This window comes from Melospiza melodia, chromosome 19 (genome assembly GCF_035770615.1).
Source record: "Melospiza melodia melodia isolate bMelMel2 chromosome 19, bMelMel2.pri, whole genome shotgun sequence".
In the NCBI taxonomy this organism is placed as follows: Eukaryota; Metazoa; Chordata; class Aves; order Passeriformes; family Passerellidae; genus Melospiza; species Melospiza melodia.
Genome location: NC_086212.1, coordinates 6,485,992 through 6,512,436, shown reverse-complemented (window position 1 = coordinate 6,512,436; position 26,445 = coordinate 6,485,992). Strand labels below are relative to the sequence as shown.

Below are 26,445 nucleotides of genomic sequence, written 5' to 3'. Positions count from 1 at the left end.
GACATAGCTCCACAATGGAACTGTTTCTATTCACATACCTGCAGATAAAGCCCTCATGAGTTCATAACTACCACTCCACAAAAATAGTGTCTGGGTTAGCATTGGGATAATTCTCTCCAAGTTGATAAAAACTCAGATGTACAAGCTACATCTAACCCACTGAGTTTGTTCTATTCAGTATTATAAGCCAGAACCATCCTCTTGTCTCTCCCACAGGAGACACCCACCTTCTCTTCCTTTCTCTTCTCCTTGTCTTTATCTTTGTGTTTGTCTTTGTGTTTCTCTGAGCTGCCATCTTTGTGTTTGGTTTTCTCCTTGTCTTTGTGTTTCTTTTCCGAGGAATCTTTGTGCTCACTGCAAGACAAGAGAGTGTGTTTGCAGAGGAGAACACAAGGAGATTTGACTAATACAATTTCCAGTGGTAAAGAATCACAGGTTTTGATGATTACAAACCCTAAAAAACAAGGGATCACCTTAACAGGAAGATCCACCACAGTCTCCTGTCAGGCATGACCCGTTCTCCTTGGGAGGAAGAAGAACAGGAGGGATACCACAAAATCCCACTTGCCAAGCCTCCACTTCAGGAAACCCATCAGCCTGGACTGCTGAGGAAATCCACAGCTGCTACACTTAAAGCTCAACACTTTAGGATGAATTCCTACTGTCTCTGCTTTTCCTCTTTTTCCTAGCCCACATAAAAGGTCACTGGAACAGAGCTGCCAGCCCCGTCAATGCCCGTGTCAGCTTTTGCTCAGACAACAGTTTGTCATTGTAGCAGCTCTCATCTCTGGAACTTAAAGAGAAAAGCGCTGATCTCTATTATTCCCAAACAGATGGGAAAACCAGAGCAAACAGGATATGTGATGTCCTTGTGTTTATGCAAAGTCAAACAGAAAAGGCAGGAATAATGCTGCAGTCCTCAGCTGGAGCTGGTGATGCTGCCACAGCCAGCCCAGCTCTGCTGGAACAGCCCCATCGTGTGGGGCAAGAACCCAACAAAGGTGTTTCCAAGTGAGACTCTGGTCTGTAACTACTCTGGTGTTATGAATAGCAGTCTTGAGAGTTTAAATACCTAGAATCTTTAGCCAGAACACAGGAGAAAATGCATACAAGGAGAAGAAAATCAACCTTTATTATTCTCTTTCTACCCACTTCTGATTTCTGAAACATCAGGATAAATTTGTATCACATTTTCAAGTTTTTCTTATCAGCTAGAAAGACACATAGCTGTTTTCAAATGAAAATGAGGTTTCTCCTGGAATGACAAACCTTGAAGCCAAAAGTGAGGCAATACTCTCAGGAGACTCAGAATAGAAACATCAAGAACTGGCCACAAGGATTAGCAGCAGTGGTGTGGAAGCCAAGCAACAAGCCTGGCAATTCTACAGGCCTTCAATACACACTTATAAGGTTGTGTGGACTCCCTGAGGTCACCCAGGGCTTTAGTAAGTCAAAGGCATGGTGTAAATCAGCATGGACAGGCACAAACCAAGCTGCCTTTCTCATCCTGGCTGCTCACACCCTCCCTCCTCAGCACTTGACTCCCATCACTGCTGTTTTCTGGGACACACTGTGCTTCTCCTCAGGATTACAAAATGCACTACAAAGCTTTACTAGAAAAAGGCACTTCCCTTATTTCAGTTATTTCAACACTCAGGTGCCAGCCCAAACCAATCTGGGTGAACACAGCCCTGAAAAACAAGCTGGGAATGCTGGGCAAGAGCATGATTTTTAAAAATTGCAGCTTGAGATTTCTTTCTATCACAGAAACAGACTGCAAAAAGGTTGATGTCTACAGAGAGCAAGCAGCACATTAACCAGCTCCCACAGTCAGTGTGTGATTAGGAGCAAGGCAATCACAGTCACAAATACACCAACCCACACCCAGCTTACAACTGCAGACACCAGCATGGACAAATGCATGTTAACCAGCCAAAGGTCTAAATAATTCAAGCCCAGAGTAGCTTGAATAATAACACTCCAATAAATATACATTGAATAAACACACACCAGCCATCCAAGCTCAAGCAGCTGAAGCATGAAAATCCATCTCTGAAGGAAATCACTATATTCACATGCTGTGTGACACCAAGAGATCAGCAGCAAGAGACACCAGTTTCATTTTAACTCTCTAAGCAACCCCTTCACACAAAGCAGTGAAGGCCTATCTGAACATCAAAAGGCAACAGGCACTCTAGAAATGCTTGCATTTAGACACACAGCACCACATGTTGCCTGTGAGCAGACTCAACAACTGCAGACTATTCTTACCCAGCAGATCATGTTATGTACAGTGTGCTCAGGCCATGAGGGTACAGACACGGAACATCCTGACACTGGATCCTGGAAATCCACAACATGCCTGCTGCTGCTGCTCTGATCTCTCATCCCAGCTTCTGTACCCTGTTTATTCATCAGCATTCCAAGCTCAAGACACCTATTTAATTTTCCTTTGCTCCCCACACATTACTAATAATTTTTAAACTCAAGAAGATCTGGAAATTCTGACTTGGTACTTTGCACTGGTATCTGTATACCAGGTACCACATTTGCTGCAGATTTAAGGTTGATAATTTAAGAGGTATCTCAACCTGCATATATTTAAACCAATACTCATAATAATAACAACAACATTCATTATCAGTAAGCAATATTCAACCTTCCTATATCAATCCAAGTTGTGGATGACCCACCCTGTATTCAAGGCCAGGTTGGACAGGGCTTGGACCTTCCACCTCATCTGGTGGAAGGAAGGTGTCCCTGCTTATGGCAGAGCATGGAATGAGATGAGTCTTAACCCAAACCATTTTGTGATTCTACAATTCAAACGTACAAAAAAAAATCATAATGAACACACACAAGGCTCAGACCCCTCTTGTTCTTTTCAAGTCTACTTGTGTCTGTTTTCTGACTCTTTCTTGTTCTTATTTGATATTTAAATCCTACCTGAAATAGCATGTTTTACTCAGACATTAATTAGGATTGTTAATCGTGGTACACACTGCAGCCACTGGAGTTAGTGCACCAACTTAAGTTCATGTCAGTGGCTGTTGCTTGGGAGTTTGGAATAGCAAAAAAAAAACCCACAAAAGACCAAAAAAGAGAAACAATTTGGTTTTCCAAAGCACCATACTCAATCTCACTACCAGCCAAAAGCACTTGCTTTCAGTACATGACTGGAAGAGCCCTGGGATGTACACAAAGCATGACTAAAAACAAACTAATGGATGACAAACTAGACCAGTAAAGCTAAGTCTGAAACAGAAACAAAATCCCATTGGTCTAGAGAGGCAGAGACAATATTGCTGAATGCTTACACACTACAGCTGGAATTAAAAAAAAGTGCTAAAACCTCTAAAAACTTAGGTCTGTTCAAGTAGAAGCTCAAATGACATCCCTCTTGAAAGACACTAAGTGGCCAGCATTGAAAAGCTGTCATGCAATCTAATCTCAATTTTTCAGTGTAGTTTCTCAGATTTTTCAGCATTAGAGCCAGAATCAAGAAGTCTGGCTTCCTGACTCAGTCTTAGTTGCTGTCTTAATTTAATTTTTTTATCATAAGACTATCCTTCCCCTTTGCTCTGCAATGAGCAGTAAATTTCTCAGCCAAGCAATGTGGGCTCAGATAACCTAAGGAAACTCTGTCTCCAGTTTCACTCTGCAGCTTCATTTTCCAAAGATCAGCACTGGTGGCACAGCCCCGAGGTCCTGCTTGCTGCTGCTCCTGGTGACTGGGAGGAATTCCCTAGATAAAAATCTGATATCCTGCACTTTTCACTCCAATGTTAAAAGCATACATTTCTTTCCATTATTTGTAGTAGCCTGCTTGCCAGCCCTATTTCCAGACACTGGGCCACAGCTCTTCTACAGCTCAGCACAGAACTTCTGACATGTGCATCAAGGAAGGCTTGTGCCCTTCTTCTCTTGGAGAAATGGAAATCTCCATCGCCCAGAAAACCTCCCTTGGAAATGAGTTGATAACAAAGGCCTCAAGCAACAATCCTTAGAAAAGGAACTTCTTTTTTTCTCCCAAAGCAAAGCAAGTTGCTCGCATATTAACTGCAGTCAAGCTGAGCTGCTTTGGTCTCTCACTTGGCTCAGATACACATGTGAGCCTACAGGGGACACAATTTAACCACCACACTAATCTCAAAAGAAAAGAGAAGGCAACAGGATGCCATCCTTACCCTGAAGATGGAGTTTCAGCCTTCTATCAGAAAGCTATTTCAGACAATCCTAAAGCTATTATTAGGAGGGACTGGGAACAATTTAAAGATCAGAAGCCTATCTTCCTGGTCAATTCAAAACTGAAGAAAAAAAATCACTTTTCTTTAAAGAAACCAAGCAAAATGGTCTCAAGATCACATGCACACTGCTAATTTTATCTTGAATTCATTGTTCAGAGCTCTGTGAATCCTTTGTTACCTTTCCTGCACATACATCTCTGCCAACAAGCCAGCTTGGAGTCATGGAAGTAGGACAGCAAAACCCCCCTAAGATAGAGGGAAGCTCCAGGGGAAGCTAGCCTGAAAACAGGACAAGTGGATCACAACAATTGCTCATACCCAGCCCTGCTGACAAAGTAAGGGCTTCCTTCTCACCAAAACCACTGCAGTTGCATCACTGCACCAGAACTCAGAGTTATACCTCCTGAAGGTGTTTAATGCTGACAAACCTGCAGTGTTAGTGTTTTTTTAAGGTAACCAAGTGCAGCAGGAGATGACATTAACACAGGCAGAACAAGGGATTACATCATCTACAGGTGTATCATGATACTACTGGCTTAGCTCAGACAAAGGCCAGGGGAGCACACATGTCTCCTGCAGCACTCCATCCTTTGTGCCAGCTTGCTTACTGTCTTCCATTTACAGTTTTAGTGTAAACAAGGACAGCCAAAGCCTGTGAGGAGCTCAGGCTGAAGCACATGAAGCAGAACATGCATCAGAAGAAGCCATTTCCCCTGTAAGCATGGATCTATTTCCCAATGAGCATGCCTGCAGGAGAGAGGAGAGGGAGAGGAAGGGAGCCCAGGCACCTGGCAGCAGCTGCTCAGGCTGAGATCACATGGGAAAGTCACAAGTGGAAAGTGTTTCCAAAGAACAGCAGATGTGCAGATCACAGCTTCCTCCTTCAAACTGCAACAGCTTTGCAGTAATTTAACACTGCGTTCTTCAGGTGCCATTTATGTACGTTAATAATCCCTTCCCAGGCCCTTTCCATTCCAGCTTCAAAACCACAAGCTGGGAAGGATGCTTTATCTAAAGTGTCTCTTATTTCCTCTCTCTGCTGTAATTAGCTCGTGACAGGGAATCTGCTAGCAGCGAGTGCCAGCGCCGCTTGCCATCGGAGCTGTGCCTGCTCGGGAGCTGCTGCTGCAGCACAACTGAAGTGTAAAATACCAGGGAGTTGTGATTTCAGTGCAGCCCAAAACCTCGGTGGGGACAGGGCACAGGTGACACAGCCCGTGCCTCGTTTGACGCAATTCAGTATTAATGGAAAGTTGTGATCACAGCCAGGCTAATGCACACCGAGGGAGAGCTGCCTGTGCAGGGAGCACTTCCAAAGCAACAGCACCCCAGGGAAGGACAGGATTTCAGCTGGCTTGCAGGATATTATGCTGTTAGAGGGTTATCATATGGAATTACAGGGAATAAACATGTGAGCCCCAAAGGTTTTGCTGGGTTTCTGGCAATGAAATAAAATAACCTGAAACCATTCCTCCCAGCAGTCTTTTCACAGATAACAGATCAAGCCTTCAGCAAAGAGGAACAAGATAAAAAGCTGGACTAATCAACAGCTGATAAAAAATTTAGGAATGAGAATGATATTCACACTTTGAAATGAGGATCATGCTTAGCACATGCTTTCCATAGACATGTGAGAATTAAGTAGACTACTAAATAAAAAGCAAAAAATTTTCACTACTGGAAGGCAGTGTCACATTACAAAATTGCTCAAGGTGAACTGTGCACTAAAATGGAGTACAAAAAACAAACTAACCCAGGCTAGTAAACAGCAGGTGTGAAGTCTTTTTTTTTTCAAATTGCCTTTACCCCTACATCAGATATCCCTGCCTCTTCCTGCCCCCAACACACACCACCAAGGCAGATCAGGATCTCATAATAAACCAGAGGAGGTGTGCAAGAAATCGGAACTGAAATTTATCTTCATCCATGGCTAGCAAATGCCCAGAATCTGTGTTTTTCCTAGCAAAAGCACAAAATTAGAAGATGCCAGTGAAGATCAGGTCTGTGAATCCCTTCTGTGTTCCAAGCTTTGGTTCATCCCAAGCTGTGATCACAAGAGATTTAGTAAATGGAGGAAATATGCAATGTGACAGAAGATTTTCTTCCTGCGGCTGCGGTGCTTGTCAGGCTGGCAGCAGGGCTCAGCACTGCAGAGCAGCCTCTCTGCTCCCCTCCCCTGTCACAGCCCTGCCCTCCTCAGGCTCCTGGCAGCCCGCTCTCCCTGCAGAGAGCCCAGGACAGCTGGCACAGGCACACCTGTTACTGCCAACACTTCCAACCCGCTCTCTAACAAGGCTTGGCTTCAAAGGACCTGTTATTCCATTATTTTATGTGGTCTACTTGTCTGAAACACTCAACTCCCACAGATCAGAAACCTAGTGCCACATGGGATTTGTTTCATTTTATTTTTATAACCACTGACATTTATATTTAATGGATGTGTATTAGATTTTTGTTTGGAGACCAGGAAGTACGGGGCTGAGAAAATGAGCAAAAAACCACATTTGGTTGGATAGTGATGTGGATTTATTTCTTGATACAGACTGTTCTTCAGTGGGCTTTGCATTTTGTTTCTTTGAGGGGTGGTGGGGAGGTCTGAGGCACACAAATGTTCTCTCTCAGTTTACTACAGCTGTAAATGAGTGGTTAAGACACAGCAGTGTCATCTTGTGAGTGGGAGAGGAAGAAAGCAAGAACCAAAATTAAGAAGTTCTACATACCATTCCACACACTTCTGTCATATGAAATCAAAATTGTCTATTTTAGGTATTTCAGAGACTTATCTTGGCAGTTTAGATCCTTCAAAGTCTGGATACAGGAAACATTTATTCTCCTGCATTGGAGTTGTTCTGTCTTCTTGATGCAGGTTTTATTTTAAAAACCTTTTTTAAGTACAGGACAGGAAATGAAACTGTCAAACTATTACAGACAGACACAAAAACGATCTGCTTCAAGCACAACCACACACTGCTCTTCACTGTGCCCAGTGTGCACTGTGCTTCTCAGAATGCAATCAGGGGCTCTTCACACACACAGATAAAATGTCACTGAGGTACCAATCCAAGTCTCCCAGAAAACAATGGCTTCCATTTCTGCTAAAGCCTCTTTTGAGAGCTACCAAAGATACAGCACAGCTTTTGCAGTAACACAGCGGCTTTTCTGAAGTACAGAATGGATTTCGTGAAGATTTACATGCAATTTGATAAATCTAAGATAAACTTTTCCAAAGGATTAATTTACAGCCTTTTATCAAGTGCTTTAAAAATTCTTCATACAGGTAAAAACCATTGAAATCCACTCACCCTGTTCTTGTGTCCTGGAGAATTTTTCTTTAATTTCTACTAGATTCATGGCTCTTTTTCTCTTGTTTCTCATTATCAAAGGAGAAACTTCAGTACAAACAGGCAGGTTTTTTATCCTTCAAACAATGGTCACCTAAAATCTTATTCTCACAGCAACTTACATTTACAGAATTGCACGGGTGACAGCTGAATCAAAGCATTTAGGGAAGTAATATTTAAATTCCAATTATTTCTATGAAGTTCTGTTAGAAGTCTGCTGTTTTTACACAGCAAGCAGCCTGTACATGACTGAGTATGAATGGAATAGTGAAGATTCTGGAGCACTCCTAGAGGAGTGATTTCAACAGGACCACAGGTATGTTAACTTCCCAGAGAACCACCTCCAAAACCAAATCTCAAGATTCAGCACTGTAATACATTGATTTTTAAGGTGGCAGCTTAGAAAGGCAGTGTGCACTCAGTCTGGGAGGGTGAAGGAACCTGAGGGGCAAAGCATTATTGTAAAATCTCTCTCCAAAAATGCCTTGAGCAAACCCCCTGCACATGCATGCACTCAGCCATGCCACCCACAGGAGGGACCTTGTTTTGTGACCCCAGGATGCAGCAGATATTGTGCTCACAGGACACACAAACACTTAGCAGAGACATGAAAACAACTGGGAGCATTAGGCACAGTGCCTAGAAAACATGATACCTTTCCCAGAGGGATTTCAAGACAACATGGTAGGGAGGAAGGAAGTACTTCAAGATAAGGCATGATTACAGGCCACCTCCTGAGCTACACCTCAAAACATCACAGCCATTCTACCTTCTTTCCACTGTTTTGGTATTTATTGTTTGCAAAGTCAGTTACAAGTTATGAGCCATAATTAGTTTTTCCAGTTAAAAACATGCTGACCATTTCCAACTCCTACACAAACGAAGTCAAAGCATTAATGAATTTGGGAATTTAAAGACAGAGCTTACATTACTCCTCACAAAAGAATGTGCTCTGCTAGGATTTCAGGAGAATGGTTTTTCAAGCAAAGCAATGAACATTTGGACATGTGAGGCAGTCAGTTTTAGGGTGCATGATAATCAGGAAAATGAAAACTAGAAATCAAGGCAATATAGATGTGTGAACAAAGGCAAAGAACATGTCCAAAGCATTTCATCCTTGTTGTGAGAGCCAGCAAATGCAAGTTATTTGGCCTAGGGGTTTTTCCCCATCAAAGACACATTATGGAACAGTAGGCTTGTGTAGCTTCTCATAAGATCACAGAAAATTCAAATCAAGTGTGTGCCCAATGAAACAAACCCACTTCTCTGCACAGACTCCCTCCTTTTCATGCTTCTTTTTAATAGAAATCATTGTTAACACGAACTTTTTTGTTCCTTTTCAGACAGTGCTATCACAGTTGCACAGCAATTACTTAGTACACTCACTTGCCCACAGCATAAACACTATCTGTCATTCATCAAGTGTCACACCAGACACTTTCCTTCCAGGGACTCATTTTTCCAAGTTTTAGTGGCAATTTAGGCTCCGTGACACTTGTGTGTCAGGACTTACAAGAAGGAACATTTCCCTGAGTAACATCCTAGCTGTGACCACCTACTTGCCCTGTGCTCCACCACACCAAATCATCACACAGACCTCCACATCCTGGTTCCTGCAGCTCACAGCCCAGGGAGCAAGTGGACCCTAAGGAATTCAGCAGCTCAAGAGCTACAGGCCATGACATCAGTGTGGGTAACCTGGCACACGACTGGCATCAAACACCTTCCCCATCCAGTGGCAGTGTAGTGCATAAATCACATTGGACAAAACAGCACAATCCTTTGGGATCCATCTAACCCAGCAGTTTCCCAGTGCTGCCTCACCCAGCTGGGACATTCAGCCACTGTGGTGGTAGGTAAGGACACCACCATCATTCTGGGGAACCATCTTTCCAGGCACTTCTAATTAGGAGAAGGCTTAGCAGCCACATGGGGGTCTCACTATGCTAAAGCAGTAGGGGTTTATACCAGCATGAAGAGAACTCCACATTTCTGACAAACAACTGGAACCACACACAAAAGATTATGAACAAAACCCACCAATCCGCATGAAGGGGAGGCTGAGGTAGTTCTACACCTTTAACAACTCTAACCTACAATAATCTTTTATACATTAGTATCAGCTCACATTTGCAAGATACACAGCTTCAGCCACCCACATGGAAATGCAGGCAATGACAAAAATCAGGCTTAAAGCACCTACACTAGTAAAACCACACTCAAAATGTAGCAATTCCATATTCATTTATTATCAGAGTAGTTCTTGTAAGACTGCACATTCAATGGTGTTTTAGCCTACGAAAACTTCATCCACTTTTTCCTCACCTATTACTGTGCTTGGACTTTTCCCGGTCTTTCTCCTTGTCCTTCTTGTGCTCTTTGTGCCGGTGTTCTCGGTCTTTGTGTTTATCTTTGTGTTTGTGAGAATCTGTAAGCAGAGAGGCAAAACAAAAGAAATTAAATTGGGAGAAAACTCCACACCTCCCTCGTGAACATCTGTATTTTTCCCCACCGCATTCTACTATTTCTGTGATTCAAAATTTGTAACAAAAATCTTGGTTTCAATGAATCCTCAATGGATTCATTGTTCCTGCAGCACAAGTTAATTCATCTTGGCAACAGCTGCATTTACATGGTCTTTAGTTCAAAGACCTTTAAATGCTTTATAGACCCTGAAGAAATGCAACCCTTCCATTAACTAGTACCTCTTGATATAGCAAGTTCAACCTTATTTGGCAGATGGGCAGCCTGGCTTCCTATGCCTCCAAGTATTCATGCTCAATACACAGAAAGGATATAGGAACAAAGCACAAAGCTGAGGTGTCAGGCCTGTTGAATCCCAAAATTTAATACTTCCACTTCCACAGTATTTAATCTTGACAAAGCATCCTTCCCTTCTCCCTGCTGTGAATGAAAACCATTTTATTCTTATCCTCAACAGTATAGAACATGACAGGCAGAAAGCAAGGAAAATGGGGAGTAATGGCAGAAAATGAAAAGAAAGGGTGAAAAGGAGCAAGAATTCTCTCCTCCTGCTTCTCTACTGCAGGACACATTTACCTCCCTCCAGTAACAGCCCCACCAAGAAAATGCAACCTGACAGCTGTAACGAGCTGTGTTGGTGGTCACCCACCTACACGGGTCAGGGCAGGTCCCAATTATGTGACAGGTCAGAAATGGGAGTTGGCACTCAAGTGAATCTACAGGAACACAGTAATTTTATTGCTATCAGCTTCTACTCTGAGTGACACTTCCCATCCTCAGTGACAACTGTGCTGTACAATGAAGTCCTTTAAAGCACCAAGGAAATGAATTCAGCAGAGAGAAAGAGCAACACAGTTGAATTGCAAATAAATTCATTTACAAGCATTTTTTTACAAGTAAATTAAAAAGGAGATGAGACTGAAGTAGCACCTCAAAACCACCTCAAAAGGTCATTTACAGTGAAGATCAGTATAATGGGAGGAATATATGCAATATCCAAAGACTCCCCCCCAGGTTTTGTTTTGAACATGCTACTCAAAGTAACCAAAATTAAACAGGCTTTTCAAAAAACCTAAAATCTGTGCTGACTTTGGCAATTGTTTTTCAGATACCAGAGAATACTAGAATTTCCAGAGATCTTGGATATAGGTATTAATGCCTTATTAATTGTAAAGATGCTACCATGCCTCTAAAAAGCCTCCTATCCCTGCACTAAGAATAGGAAACTGCAACAAAAGGATTTTGTGACTTTCAGAGTCACATGGGAAATGCACTGCAGAGCCAGGAACAAGCCTCATCCTCCTGACTCCAAGTCTTTTGCCACAAATTCATTTTTTCTCCTTAACTGACACCAGCTCTTAAAACCTCAAAACATTCAAATGGATTTAGAAGAAATATACCCACAGAACATGATTTTAACCTATTGTTTTCTGTAACTTCAGTGTTTGCTTTCAGACACCTGCAGAAAGTCAACATAAACCAACACAGGAATACTGACATTCAAGAGCCTCCAGCTTGCCCTCAGCACCTTTCCTCCATCCCCCTGAACTCAGCAATGTTTCCCAGTGCTCTGGTGTACACAGCGCACATGTTTAAATTGCAGGGATTAAGTTTTCCATATTTTGATATACACATGGCAGGTTACGTGGAACATTTGGTGTTACAGCATAAAGCACCCAAGAGTTTTCGAGTACCTAAAGAGCAAAATCTCTTTCTCAGCAGGCAGAGTCTGCAGGCATCTCTAGCAAACTGTGTGGGGACCAGACACCCACACGCTCTGAACTGCAGAGAAGCAATTTCTCTGAGCCCTGCTTCCCACCAGGACAACACACATTTCACTGGCAAAAATGTTTTCGCAGTGTGTTTCACACTTGCGATTCCTCAGTTCAGCCAGGAGCTGGAAGCTCTGGCTGTTTGCAAACTGCCTGGGGTTTATTCCACAGAGGGTTTACTCACTGATTCCCACAGCCCAGGCTGCAGCAAACAGCAGCTATTTACACTTGATGAATAGGTAAATTGCGAGAGAAAGCAGCGTGCTGCTGTACACAGAGCTATGTACAGTCACAGTATAGCACACACACAATCAATTTTTCCTATCAGCCAATCAATGGAAAACGTGTGCGACTGTGCTCAGTGCTATTCTCTTCAGAACTCACAGCCACACAATGACTTGTCACCAAGAAAAGGAGATAACAGAACAGTTTGTCTTGATCACCAGATTTCCTTGCAGCTGACTTGTGCTTTACAGCTGAAATTATTATTTACCTTTAGAAAGCAGTTCCAGGGATATACCCTAGAACTGCTGGAGCTGGGTATCTGTTTCCTCAACCCTTGGCTCTGCTTACAATGATTTGGTATTTTCAGACAATTAAAGCCTGGTACTGCAGGGGAAAAAAAAAAAGCTTGACCAGTTAAACTAGCTCTGCTTGCTAGGATTTGTTGCCAGACAGCTTTTCTTTGTTGTCTACCAAAGGACTGCCAACATGAAGGTCTTCCATGGAGCTATTCTGGCCCAAAGGCCACAGTGGCTGGGGAACAGTGGGTCCTGTGCATGGTCTCAAACCAAAAGCACAAAGCTGTCAAGGCAGAACTGCCTGGTGTCTCTCACAATGAACAACTTTAGATGTAGTACTCCCATGGAGGCCTACCTCCCAGGCATATCACCTAAGGATTAAATTATTCTGGAATATTTGCCTAGTATTCAAACTCCATGGTACTGCTTTCTGACACGATGCCATGAGGTAGGTTAAGAATGAAGACTTCAAAGAGTTTATTCAATTGTCTTGAACTGACGTATGTGTGTCCTCAGAAGGCATTAAAGCTCTTGGTCTTTTTTTTGTAGAGGGTGGAGCTGGATGAAGTTCAGGAGACTGGGTCATTAAAAAAGCACAGGATTCCTTTTTTTTTTTTGGCGTTCTACACAAAAATGCTTTGTTCCAGACTGGCTTTATCTAGGGGTCCATGCCAATGGTTATTTGATGGCTGACATGAAACAAATTTAAGCCATTTCCCTCTCATTTGTGTACCCACTTGCCAGGAGCCAGGGCAGCATCACCTCTGCCTGAACTACATAGGCAACAGATGACTGAGCTGGGAACGGGGCCACCTCACTCCAAGGCTCATCAGCACACAGGCAATCAACGGGAAGTGTTCCTGTCTGTAATGCATCTTCCTTGATATATTTAGCATATTGATTCCTAGAAGAATCTTCCAGCCTCCAGTAACTCTCTCCCAGCTTGCAGCTGATTAGTAGTTGACTAAGTCCAGCCTCACATCAGCTACGGAAAGAGCTCTGACATTATCACACATTCAGACTTGCTTCCTGCCTTATATGTCTTCCAGTAAGTATGTCTGATCCCTCTAACACTAAACAAGGAGATAAATACTATTCCTTCTCCAAGACCATTAGCAAAATCCACCATCTACTGTGAGCAAAGTTTAAACCCCCAAAAGCTTATGTGGCATTTAAGTATTTCTGAAAATGTAAAGTCTCTCTTCAGCACAAGGTTACAGCGGGGACAGGGGTTATGCTCACTGGGCAAGCATCCATTACCCCTGAGGCTTTCCCTTCAGTATCCTCTAACCCAAACAGAGCTTTTGGCATCTCTTCTGTTCTAGAAAGCTTGATGTCTCTGGCACTGGATCTCTGTCTGTTAATGCTGAGTCTGGTATGTCTCCAAAAGATTACCGCAGTCCCTGTACTATTCCTGCCATTCCCCTGCACCTCCAACAAATCACGAGCAGCTCTGCATTTTTGCAGGGTTGATTCATCTTTTAACTCTGTTAGATTACAAGGACGTTGGTTTAAGGATGGCAAAGTCTAAGCACTTTTGGTCTGTGACTCTGTGTTGTTCCCTGCTCCGCCTTCGCTCCAGCGCTGAGTCCCCGGGGAAAGGCTGAGTCATAACCCTATTTGCAATACTTGTATATGTGTCTGCCTGCAACAGGGAAGTTTTACTCTTTATCCAGGAACACAGCTCTAAAAGGTCAGGCATCTCCAACTGCAGCAAGGCAAGAACAGGGATGAAGGCAAAGAAAGGCTCTTCCAGCAGGCAGTTGTCACCTGGAGAGGAAGAGTCCCAACAGATGGCAGAGGTGAGCGGTCCCCTTTCACAACAAGCACAACCCTTGGCTTAATTAGTCTGGTGACAAAACAATTATGTGGGACTGTGATGTTTTAATTCACAAGCCAAATTCATTTGCCACAAAACTACTTCTGAACACCTGTCTCTGCACACCTTCCAAAATACTTACATGCCACAATCAAGGGAAGTCGGGCTACTTCCTACATTAATATTGCAATTTTGACAGCAACTTTACTAATAAAATACTGAAATCAGAGAAGGGTGTAAGCTCTTGTATGCCCAATCTGTACAGCTGTCAAGAGAATAGTGTTGGCACATGATACAGGATGCTACAGATGCTATTTTATCCCACTCCCACCCCCCACTTTAATTTCCCTTCCATCATTTTGCACTAGAATTTTTTTTTAAAGAACTGAAAAAAAGATCTGAGCACAATCTGGTTCCTTCTAATTTTTCCCCAATTAAGTGAGGTAGCCAGCAAATTAACACCTGGTAACCTCAATTTCTGGTCAACAGTAGCTTTTCCAGATAAATATTAGCCTTTCAGATTTGCTGTCTTCACCTTCTTCTAAGTTTTTGTGAGCACAATTTGAATAGCTCATTAATGTGCTTACAGAGAGGTTTCTTTGTTCTTTAAAATGTCTTACTAGATTCTGTGGACAAGGACTTTTTGTATTTTCCTTCTGTTTCCAGAAACATCCCAGTTTCTTTTCCTCTTACTAGAAATACTTCTAATGTTGAGTATGCTTGAGTTTATGTATCATCTCAATACTTCTCTATGCTGATGTCCAGAAAGGTGATTTAAGCTGTCTGGATTCTTGGAATTGCAATCTGTGCTCAAAATCTGAGGACACAGCATGAAAAATCCATCTTGTTACCAACATTTTTAACCTCTTGTCATTCCAGTAACACTTTTGCTTCAGATGAGTGGCTGAAATTTCTGCCCTGAGTTAAATCCAATTCCTCAGTGCTAGCTGTGTGTTACAGGAGAAGCAAATGAGCTCTCAAGGCTTTCAGGATCACTGCTGTGTATGAGAACAGGGCTCTCTCTTGTGCTCAACTTGAAGCATGAGCAAGAAACCCTCTGGTTTGGCAGAGATGAAACCAGCAGGGTCTTTTCAGCCTCTCTGGAAAGGAGAAGAGAGCCTTAAAAAAGACTTCTCCAGTTCCACTGCTAAATTATGCAGCAGAAAGTGAGGTAACTCTAACACTGGATTAGGTTCAAAAGCTGGTCAAGTTCAAAAACTTCCTGTCACTGGAGAAATGGTCAGTCCCTTCTCAGCTGAAACACCACCCTCATGTAAGGCCATGTACTCCACTGCAGCCTCTTTACAGGTTAGCCTGAATTCCTCTCACTGCTTGTGATGCAATAGTAAGCAAAGCTTAAAGTCTCTTTATTATTGCCTAAATGAAAGAATTTTACTGCTTTTCTCCCTCCCCCACAGGCTCTCCTTTTAAGCATTCATACTGAAATGCAGATTAGCAGAAAAAGACTTCTTACTTTCAAGGGATTTTTTTTTTCCCATTTATTTTGTCAATTCATATTACTTTTAAAGTTTTAATCTCTTGCATTTTGTATATAAGGACTACTATTAAAATTATTGCAGTTTAATTTATGAAATGATGCCAGGGAGGGTTATGAGTGCCCAAACATGTGAATGTAGTCCAAGGTGTCTAAAATATTATTCATATTCCTGGCACAGAACACATACTTTTGCCCTTGGCATCTGGCCAGAATGGTCTAGTGTTGCACTAACTTTTACAATACACAGATACCAGGCAGCAGAGAGTGTAACATTCAGTCATTATCCAAGATCTTTAACACAGATAGTGACAGGGTTATAGTACATTACCTAAACAGGCAATGCAATCCCATGTGTAAAGGTCACTCTCTGAGGTGCTGGTCAATTTATAAATCTTGCTTGAGAAAGCAAAGATGGGGCAGAATTAAAAAATCCTGTTTGCAAGCCTTGTGTGGCTCAGAAAAACCACCATAAGGCAAACATGGCATGGTCTGAGGCACAGGGACCATCACTCTTGAACAGGTTTTAACTCTGGACAAGTAAACTCTGACTTTATGTGTTTGAACTTAAAAATTTAAAACTCACAATAATCCCACCTGAATAATCTGGAAGAGGTCTAAACTTTTCTAAAATATTTGTGTTACAGTTAGAGGAAGTCACATTATGGTCATGGTGTTCCAGTAATCAATTAAATAGCACTTCTGGAATTTATTTAAATGGATGGACACTGCTGTAGCCCAGGAAAGAGAGAAGAGAGAAAACAGATCTGCAGCTAGGTATGGGTGACAACACCTTTGCCAATAAAGCAAGGCAGACAAAGGAAACCAAAGTGCACATATGAAAGATACAGAAACTGGAAAACCTCTCTACACAGCTACACGTGTCAAGAGCAGAAAATCATACCCAGAAGGCATTGTTCAGAGAGATGATGGTATTATGGATGATACCTGGAGTAGAAAACCATAATCTAAAATAAACTTCCCAAGTGAAACTGGATATGTCACTTACTGGCCCTATTTACACAACTGCAGAATCCACATAAAACATTTACCCTGAGAAAGTATTGCAGGTCTGTTTGCTGTGCTGCTTTATTTCTGCAATAACTCACTGCAAAACATTTGGAATACTGAAATGAGAGTGACTGAAACAGTGAAACCACCACTTGAGTCTCCCATAACCTAAGCCTGAAATTCAATAGCAGAAGTAGGATCTGGGTTTTCAGTCAAAAAAGGAAAGAAACTACAATGATAATGAAGCAAGACTGACTGGCTTCTGCTTCCTCATTTCATAACACCATACTTAATGGCAAAGATACCCATTCCAAAAGCAACTTGACATAAAATCTTTTACCAGTGTTTATAAAGATACCTCCACAATCTACACTGCTACAGAAATATAAATCCTTAAAATCCTCCTTGAAATCAAATTTAAATGAAATAAGTTACTGTGCTATCAACAAGCTTATTTCACTTCAGGTGCCTCACTGGGTCAGGTGCAGCAGTTGAGGGATGCTGGCAATTTAACACTGCACTGTTTCTCTCCATAAACCAGACAAAATCTGAGTTTTATAGTATAGTGTATTTACTGCAAAATAGCTAAACTAACTGTGACTAAGCACAAGTGGAATACACAATGCAGCTCTTTACTGCAGTCATTCATTTTCCAATCTTAGAAAAAATGTAAGAATGAAGTTATGAAAACTCAAAAAGGGAGCCTGGAGAAGTACAGCAGAACAACCCAACAGTTTTTCCTTTCTAGGGCAGGAACTTTATTACAAAAAGTAAAACTCCTCCAGAGAGCATTCTTCCTTTTTCTAAGGCCTCACATGAAGGAATATAGCACAACTGAATAGATTTGAGTCTATTCATTTCCCAGACAATATTTACTCTGAGACAAAACCTGTTTTGAGCTAAGCCAGAACTGACCACACCACACTGTACCCAATTCTGCCAAAGCTTGAAAGCTGAATACTTTTGATAGAAACACAGTAAAACCAATGATCTCACAACCCCTCTCCACACTTCAGCAGTTACTTGAGGCAAAAGATACTCCAGGGCCAGACAGATATTATGTCTTTTTCCTTAAAAGGACTGGTCTGGGAAACTTGGCTTGAGAACAAGACAGACCCCTTAGACACTGCATTCTTCATTAATCTTGTCATTTGAAGGCAGTACTCCTTGCTTCTGAATAGAGGGAAAAGAAGAACCCAACTGAACGACTTGGTGATGAATCTTCACAGGAGAATACAGAGAATTGTGTCCAGCCAATCTCAGTCCTTTAGAAGAGCTCCACCAACTTCTCAAGATGTTCCCCTAAGCTCCAGTTTTAGTATACAAGCAAGATTATCACATAGTTTGTTTCAAACATGAAGTTTGCAAAACGAAATCAATGCATCTTTTGCTCCCCCGAAAGCTCAGGACAACTTTAATCCAAGGAAGAGAGGTAAAACAACATGCCAGCCTTGCTGACAGGGACAGCACGTGGTGGCCACAGGACAGGACAGGCTGGTGTGTAACTTGTCCATACCCCAAACATTAAAAGCTGATCAGGGAGACGTTAAGGATGCCAGAAAAAAACCTGACTGATCACTCCTACCTTGTGTGACTGGAGCCTCTGGGAGATGAAGTTAACCTGAAGCAAATGTCACTGCTGGCATTTCATCAATCTCACCCAGACTGCAGAGGCTCAGGAGGCAAAGCAAGATGTGTTTTAAGAGCCTCTTCAGAAAGAGGACAGACACTCTTAGTGCACATGTTTTGATCCCTTCTTGAAATTATTTTTCAGCCACACTGGATTAATTGCTTATTTTTTGTGCACCTCACTTTTTCACCTGCTGGGGAAATAGCTAATACTCTGTGGGTAATTAATGCTTAAGTAATTGAGATAGCTGTGTGGCATACAGGGATGCTGACCTTAAGAAACTGCTACACTACAGGCATCCTGCAACAAAACAACTACTGGTGTAGGCAGAAGCAGCAAGTTTAATGACTTGTCAGCACCTTTTACATGGCCTCTTCCCAAAGAGGTGGCACGTTCAGATGTGCCTGTTCCACAGCAGATCTTAGTTGTAGTAACAAATGCATAAAATCACTGCAGTAAAATTGCAGTAGACAACAGTACACAAAGAACAAGTCCAAGGAAGCCTTATAAAGCATGAAAATACATGTTTGATCAGTACAGAAAGGCTAAATTAATAGCTGCTTCTTACACATGCCAAAGGGCTCCCGACCGAGAGGCAACAATGAACTTTCAATCCATTATTTGCATTCAAAACCAAAAAAGTTCCATGTGAACAGAAACATGTGTTTCCAGGGATTCCCAAGATGTAAAACATTCTCCTGTAATTGTATATATAAGAGCCAGAGACTGAAACCCATTAGTATGTTTCCACTAACAAAGCAGAATAAAACAGAACAGCAAATTAAAACTTCAGGGAATGACCAGTGCCAGTGAGCAGCTTAAAATGCTGCTGTGCTGGCATGAAGAGAGTAGAGTCCAGAGAAGTCTCCTAAGGAACCAAAAGCAAACCCATTCTTGTCCCTAGTGATATTTATTCTTATAAGGCTACACTCTTATGAGTGCAAATACTTATTTTCCATTGCCTCCTCCATTCAGAACTGGAGTGCCTTCCCTTACTGGGGTAGAAATGGTTTCAGCAATTTTTTCCTACTGCTTTATGAGTCTACAACCACATGAATAAACAAAGTTCTGCACTGCATGTCCATTTTTTAAAAAGAAGCAAAAGTAAGACGCACTTAACAGCCATAGCCCACACTCCTGCACATCAGGAGGCTGGGATGAGGCAGAGAGTGGGATCTAAAGAGCACAAGCAGATCTGGGGGAAACAAGTTTAATCATAGTTACCTCTGAGGTTTCAAAAGCCTTACACATATTGTAACTCCATCTGCATCCCCATTTGCTAATACACAAATATACAAGACTGGAATCCTGAAGGACTTATAGGTACATAAAGTGACTGTGGCTGAGCACAAGCAGCTGTTACAAATCGACAGGAGGAGGAAAAAGCAGTTGATAAAAGCAGGTTCCTGGTGGATTTCAGGTCTACTAATACTGAAAACTTTTACTACACCATCTAATCTCAGGCTTTTCCAAATTCTCCCCCACTTCTTCCCTATTGCGCAAAACACAGCCAACATAACCGGCACGGCAGGACAGACAGACTCGCCAGGAAAGCCTGGACAACTGTTCACAAACCAGTCTGGCACCCAGGGCTGTAAAACTAGCTTAAAATTATGAAAGAAGGTAAAATTTCAGGGCATTCAAATAGATAATGCAAGGGGGACTAATCCTATTTTCAGTCAGAAAGAAACCAACCTTTAGCACAGATCCACAGCTCAGCGCACAAACTGTCACGCGGCGCTGTCACACAAAATCTTTTCTCGTGAAGAGACAAAGGGAGGATGTACCCACCACACCGAGGGATGTGTGTGCAGAGACAGAGACAAAGGGAACTGCCAGGGTCACCCAGAGTGGCTGAGGAGGAAGAAGCAGGGGCACACACCTCTGGAGAGCCAGGGCAGAAGGTGAGCAAACAGGGCAATCCCAACATTTACAGCCCTGTTTAGACTTCGGAGCTATCAGGGACTGCAGGAGATAACCTATTCCTTACTTCATTATCTAAAGCAAACCCCTTTTTTCATTAACCCTTATTTTTCTGGTTTGCAGGAATTTTTTCTTTTAAGAGCTCCTGGCAAACCGTTTTGGCTGCAGAATTTTGGGGACAACATCAGTCCCTTCTCAGGAGGGATGTGCTAAGCCAGGTGGACTGAAACACCAAGTGCACATACACCAGAGAAACTTTAACTCTTTGGCTGCTTCCAAGCTGAAGAACCTGAGCCAGGGCTCAGCTGCAGCACAAGCACCATGCCCAGACCACCAGCACAGCATGCAGTGACATTGCTGCTGCCTCACTGCAGACACAGATAGGTGAGAGCTGGATCACCTTTGGAAGAATTTTGGCAAAGAATTGCCCCAGGAACAGCTCTGAGAGCTACTTCAACAGACTGGGTCAAGAGCAAAGAGAATCTTTTGGTGCAATCTGTCACAACTTCGCACTGCAGACAAGAGAACTTCGTGTTCTGAACAGCATCCGCACACTGAGTCAGTGCCCCCAGCACCAGCTCCTTCCGCCTCCAAATGCTCTTTACACCCCTCCAAATGCTCTTTACACCGTCATTAGCCTGGAAAGGTGCAAACAGCACAATTTGTGATGCAAAGGGAAAGGCTGATTACTGCATGCAAACTTAAAAGGTGAGCCAGGAGAAAACAGGGGCAAACAACGACAAATCCTAGTCCTTCCACATGATAATAGAGACTTCAGCCTATGTATCAACCTGTATTTTAAAAATAGGTTGATATTATTTTGGGGCGAAGTTTAGAAACTGTAGTAGATTACAAGAAACCTGCTGTGTTGTCAGGAGTAATCACCCTGCAATGATGTCAACTAGAAAAACATTTCCTCTTGCCGGCTGTGTAAATCACTGCTGTAGTTGGATTCATGGACAATAAGTTTTTAGTAAAGACTACCTGAAATCCTGCCACCTCCTTAGCACAAGAGTGATGAGCTCACACAGAGTCTGTGTTCACACCAACACCACACACGCACAGGGCTGTGGTCTGTTTGACTGTCCTGGGTTTAATCCAGAACAAGGGCTCCCCCCAAGGAAAAATTCAACAGACCAGGGGGAAAAAAACAAGCAAGTTGCATTGAACTGCCTCTCCTGCAGCAGTGGATGGCCAGGCTGTGTGAGCAGCCAGGATCACACAGTTTATACTCATGGGAGTGGTACATGCTCAGCGTCCTCAGGGAGAGGCTCTAATGGCATTTGCTCAAAGCCTTTTATTAACCATGCCTTGACAGCTCGGCGTGGCTTTGGCCAGCGCTGGGCTCCTGCTTGCTGTAGGGAGGCAGCACCCTTGGGAACAAGCCTCTGCAATGCTTGGTTTGACAGTGCAAACTGAATGCACAAGACAAAAAAAGTGGCTGGTAGAAGCTTTAAATCTACCAAGCAATACCACTGCTTTATGCACCAGAGACAGATTATTCTCCTATTTGTTTAATATCATTCCCATTAAGCTGAACTGATGGGGGTAGCACGGCCAAAGTCTTAGAATTAAGTTTGTTTCAGAAGACTGAGAACTTATTTTTATTACACTTGAGCTGGTTCCTCACTGTAGGAGCAACTTCCACAATGATCCCAGACAGGATTTTTTTGGTCGGGTCTTTTTTTCCCCTTGTATTTACAGTGATTCCTTTAAAGTGTAGGGCTGCACTGGATGGATACTGCCCGATTTCACCTCTGTCCCCATTGTGGGTGAGTTAATTGATCACTCACCCACAAGAGGCCAATTCCAGCAGTGTCTAGAAGCATTTTATCAGAATCAGCCTTGCCACAAGTCCCATTCTCAAGTCAAGGGAGGGAATACAATTCCCCTGCCTTAAGGGGATCTTACCACAATTAGCATACTAGAAGAAATCTGATTCCAGCTAAAACACACAAGAAAGTAAACACAACGTAAATGTTTAATGACACTTGAGATTTCTACACGTCTGTACTCTGGAGTCTTCTGAAGGAAGGGAAGGAGGGGCAGAAGGAAGGATCAGCAGAGCAGTGTAGGACACGGTAGTTTTAAAGTAAGACTATGACTGCAATATTTTAATAAGTAGCTGCACTAAATTCCACTGGAAGTCTTCAATTTACAAAATGTTACTTTAAGCCACTGATTTTAATCTCTTCATGCAGCTGTAATCTGTTTATTATGTTAAATCCAGGCCAAATCTCACTAGTTGACAACTGTTACATCACACCATTACAAATACCTGAATATAAAGCATAACCTATTGACACAGGATAAAAGGCTGTGGCTACATTATTATGCACGGTACACTCCTAGCTTCTTCAATTAAAAAACTCCATGCAATGTATTATCAGTTTGATGAGGGTTTTCTGGTTTTTTTTGGTTGTGTTTTGTTTGCTAGGTTTTTTTTCCTTTTCATTTTTAAATAACCAATAGCTGGCATCTCTTCATGGAATACACAGTCTACATTTTCAGATTCCACCCCATGAAAAACTCAAATCTGCTTTGAATAAGACATGAAGGGGAGGAAATATTTATGTAATTTGTTTCCCATCTAAAAGAAAGGAAGCATAGTCCTCAAAAACTGAGTTGAATAAATTCTGGTTACCTTGTGCCTCAATTTTAAGAGTAGTCCTTTCTTTACCTAGACAGAAATAACAAGTTGTGGAAACAGCTTTTTCTTTTGAGCTTTCAAATGCCCTCCACTACCACAGTCACTAAATGAGCTGTTTAAACCAAAGGAAATAGGTTGCAGGTGCAGAGTGTCATCAAAAGTTCATTTATCACTACACTTCAAACCCCAAGTGCTCCCATCATATCAGAGCTTCTACTTTACAGCTACTGCAACATAATCACATTCTCTGCTTTCCAGTATTCTGAACATGGAACCTGATATTTTTAAAATGTTCACTGGTGAGAGGGGTAGAAACATGCTTGAAAAGCTATGAGCAGTACAGAAGCGACCATAAAGATTCAAGGCTCTGTTATTTCTCTTTAATATAACCTAAAGTGAGAAACCCAAGTTATAAATCTTATTTTCAGGGGTATTCCAATCCATTAGGAAATATTTATTTCCACTTGATTATTTTACAGCAGAAATAGGCAAAGGAAACAAGATGAACATCTAAGACTATTTACAATCTCATAATTTATTCCTGAATGATTCAGCTCTAATGCTAAGAAATATTTTGAAATTTCTTGGCTGCCAGTTTTATATACGTTGAGACCATTTTTTTGAAGTTATGATAATTTTTACTAGAGTCAAAATGGAATCAATACATCTATTAAAATTTATTATCAATTTTACATGAATGACTAATACCAGCATGGAAGCTGCAGCCACTCCAGCTGATTTAGCAGTTTGCTCTCACACAAAGAGCCCAGAGCAGCAGCTGCACCATTTCCTCCTGTCCTGATCTCCCAAATATTTCAAGCCTGTGCTAGACAAAACCACATGTGGGAGTGAGAGCACTATGCAGGTATGCAGCAGAGCCAGGCTCACTCTCCTCTGAGCAGGTTCAGCTTTACCCAGGAGTGCACAGCAGCCCCAGCAGTCTCTGAAACTGCAATACCCAAATACATTTAATCTGTTTGAGTTTCCAAGCATTTCAGTGACATTATTCTGCAAGTTTAAAAGTGTACCACATTATTTTTGAACTAGCAATTATCTTATTTCCTGAACTCCAGTCTCCAGCAGACCAGGGAAAATTTGCTCATTTTCCTGTGGTCACAACTGCGACCTGTGATCACCTTTTACTTGATCCTCTCAGATGTAAAAAGGCTCCAGCAGTGAAAGCCTGGAGCCTTCTGCTTTCATTAATGGGCTGTGTAATACTAAACAGGGCCCATAAGTGGGGAAAGCTGCATGACAAGTAGCCCTAATACCAGAAGAAAGAATAATTGTGACCAACCTATTCTGAAAATTAGCAAACAACATGAGATACTTAATTTCACAGGCCACTCTCAAAACTAAGCAGCTGCTCCAACAGATCAACATACTCCTGAAGAAAAGTGTTCAATAAAACTGAGAATTAAGTAACAGCTTGTAACAGGAATACTTTTCTTCTCCTGATGTTGTACTAAATACCCCACATTTGTTGGATACAATGTAAGTTCAACCTGGTTCCTAAGCAGGAGGTAAAGCAGTGCAGCAGTCTCTGCTCAAGAAAGGATCTACAACCAGAGAAACAGTTCAGCACTAGGTTTTCACAACAAGACTTTGGAGTATGACTTACTTGAGATCAAAATATAAACCAAGCCACTTTCTGTCACTGCAGTCACTGTGACAAGTAGTGGGATCCTGTTGCACTTCACAGCAAGACAGCTACCCTGATAGAGAAACTGCAATTTTCCTTTTTAAGTGAAAGCCATAAGCACAGGCAAGTAAAACAAGGAGGTAATTTGCTAATACCAAACATGATATGCTAAAAAAAACAAACAAACAAACAAAAAAATCTAACTTTGCTACTATGAAAAGTACAGTTAAGGTCATGCCCAGCATTTGTTCCATAACTAAGTGTTTTATGAACTACGTGCACATCTGATGTACAAGGGTAATTCTGGGTGGATTAAGAGCAAGGGAAAACTGCAGTGACCTACAGGGAAGGAACATCTTCTGACTCTTGGTGTTCAAAGATGCCTGACAACATAAGTCTGTGCCTTTTTGGAGTACCACTCTCCCCAGGTAATTTGATCTGAATGTAACTAAACTCATTCAGATGACAGGATCTGGGAAATCACATACCTGTAGCTAGCAAAGTGCTGAACACACCACCACTGGTACTATATACACACTGTGAGAATACCTGCAGTGATGGGGAAGAGACAGGAAAGATTTAAAAAAGAGCCTGAGCTTACAGAATGAGGAACTGAACAAGTGACACCACCTTCAGACCTGGATATAACAGACCTGTCACAAACCTAGAAATGACAAATCTGCATTAATTCTTGAACCTTCAAACACTCCATGGATGCTTAGAAGAAAGCCCTTCTGAACACTTTATCTTTCCTGAACTGAAAATCACTTGAAAACTTACTTGTCTGGCCTCTGGAGCTACTATGATAAAAATTACCATTATACTTGTTTGTAGTTCATGTACTACAATAATTTTTGAATACTTTTCTTAGTACTGGGGAAAAACAAAGTCAGGCCATGTTTGACTCTGGTTACCTATGGAGGTAATTGCCAAAGGCTAATTCCAAAACCCTGCTGAAATTAAAATGTTAATAAACACAAAAAGACAATATAAAAATTTATCTTAGAAAAAAAAAATCACACTAACAAATTTTATTTGGAATTCAAATCTTCTTACTCTGAATTAGAATCTGACCATGAGGCTCCTGTTCCAGGGTGAATGGATGGGGTATTTAAAAAAAGGGAGAAAAAACACAAAAACTTAAATTAAAACCAAACTAATTCTGCCCTTAATAAATGAAGCTCACATCTGTTTTGAACACTGTTTCATGCTATTGTGAAATACAGCTACAGGGGCCTTCTTTCACAAAACAATGCTCCACAGCTCATTCCCTACAAAGGAAACCACTTAAAAATACACCCTAACTTCAGCACACAAAGACTTAGCAAAGCTCTGATCCCTCAGAAACGTGGCCGTGGTGTCAGCATCGTTTCACATTCTCACCAAGCACACTGAGCAGCATGGGCACAGCCCAGGCACAGCCTGGCTCCTGGGACATGCAGTGCCCCTGCTGAACTCACCATCCCTGCTGTCAGCAGCCATGTACCCAGCTTGCTGAAGTGCACCCAGACCAGATTCAGCTGGTGTGCAAAGACAACACTGGCAGCTTTGAAGGAAAATTGATCAGATTCTTGAAAGAGGCAAATATTGCCCAGGATGAGTGCTGCAGGAGAGGCCCATTCAAACACAGGGAAGAAGAGTTTTAACTCGGGCCATGGTTCCAATGTAAATTCATGTTTTGCTGTGCACAGACAAGCTCATGTTTTGACAGTGATGTGGAACAAAACCATAAACTGACAATTCTGCATCAGTGGACAGAAGTCACAACAACAGGGCAGGACAGGAAGGAAGGGGAAAATGTGTTAGACAGAAAGCAGTGCTTCCAGAACAACAGCTTTACACCTTCACTTCTGAAACAATAAAATGATGCACTTGCCAGTTCAACTGCTTCTGCCTTTTGCCCAGGATTC

General features: G+C 42.0%; 1 protein-coding gene across 1 annotated transcript in view; it reads right to left on the bottom strand.

The window, feature by feature from the left end:
- The window catches only part of TOP1 (DNA topoisomerase I), a 65,435-nt gene that overhangs the window by 26,621 nt on the left and 12,369 nt on the right, over positions 1-26,445 (bottom strand). Inside the window, exons 3-4 of the mRNA XM_063172202.1 lie at positions 9,914-10,016; positions 228-354 (exon numbers count right to left, since the gene is read on the bottom strand). Coding sequence (XP_063028272.1) covers positions 228-354; positions 9,914-10,016 — 230 coding nt within the window. The remainder of the gene's footprint in view (positions 1-227; positions 355-9,913; positions 10,017-26,445) is intronic.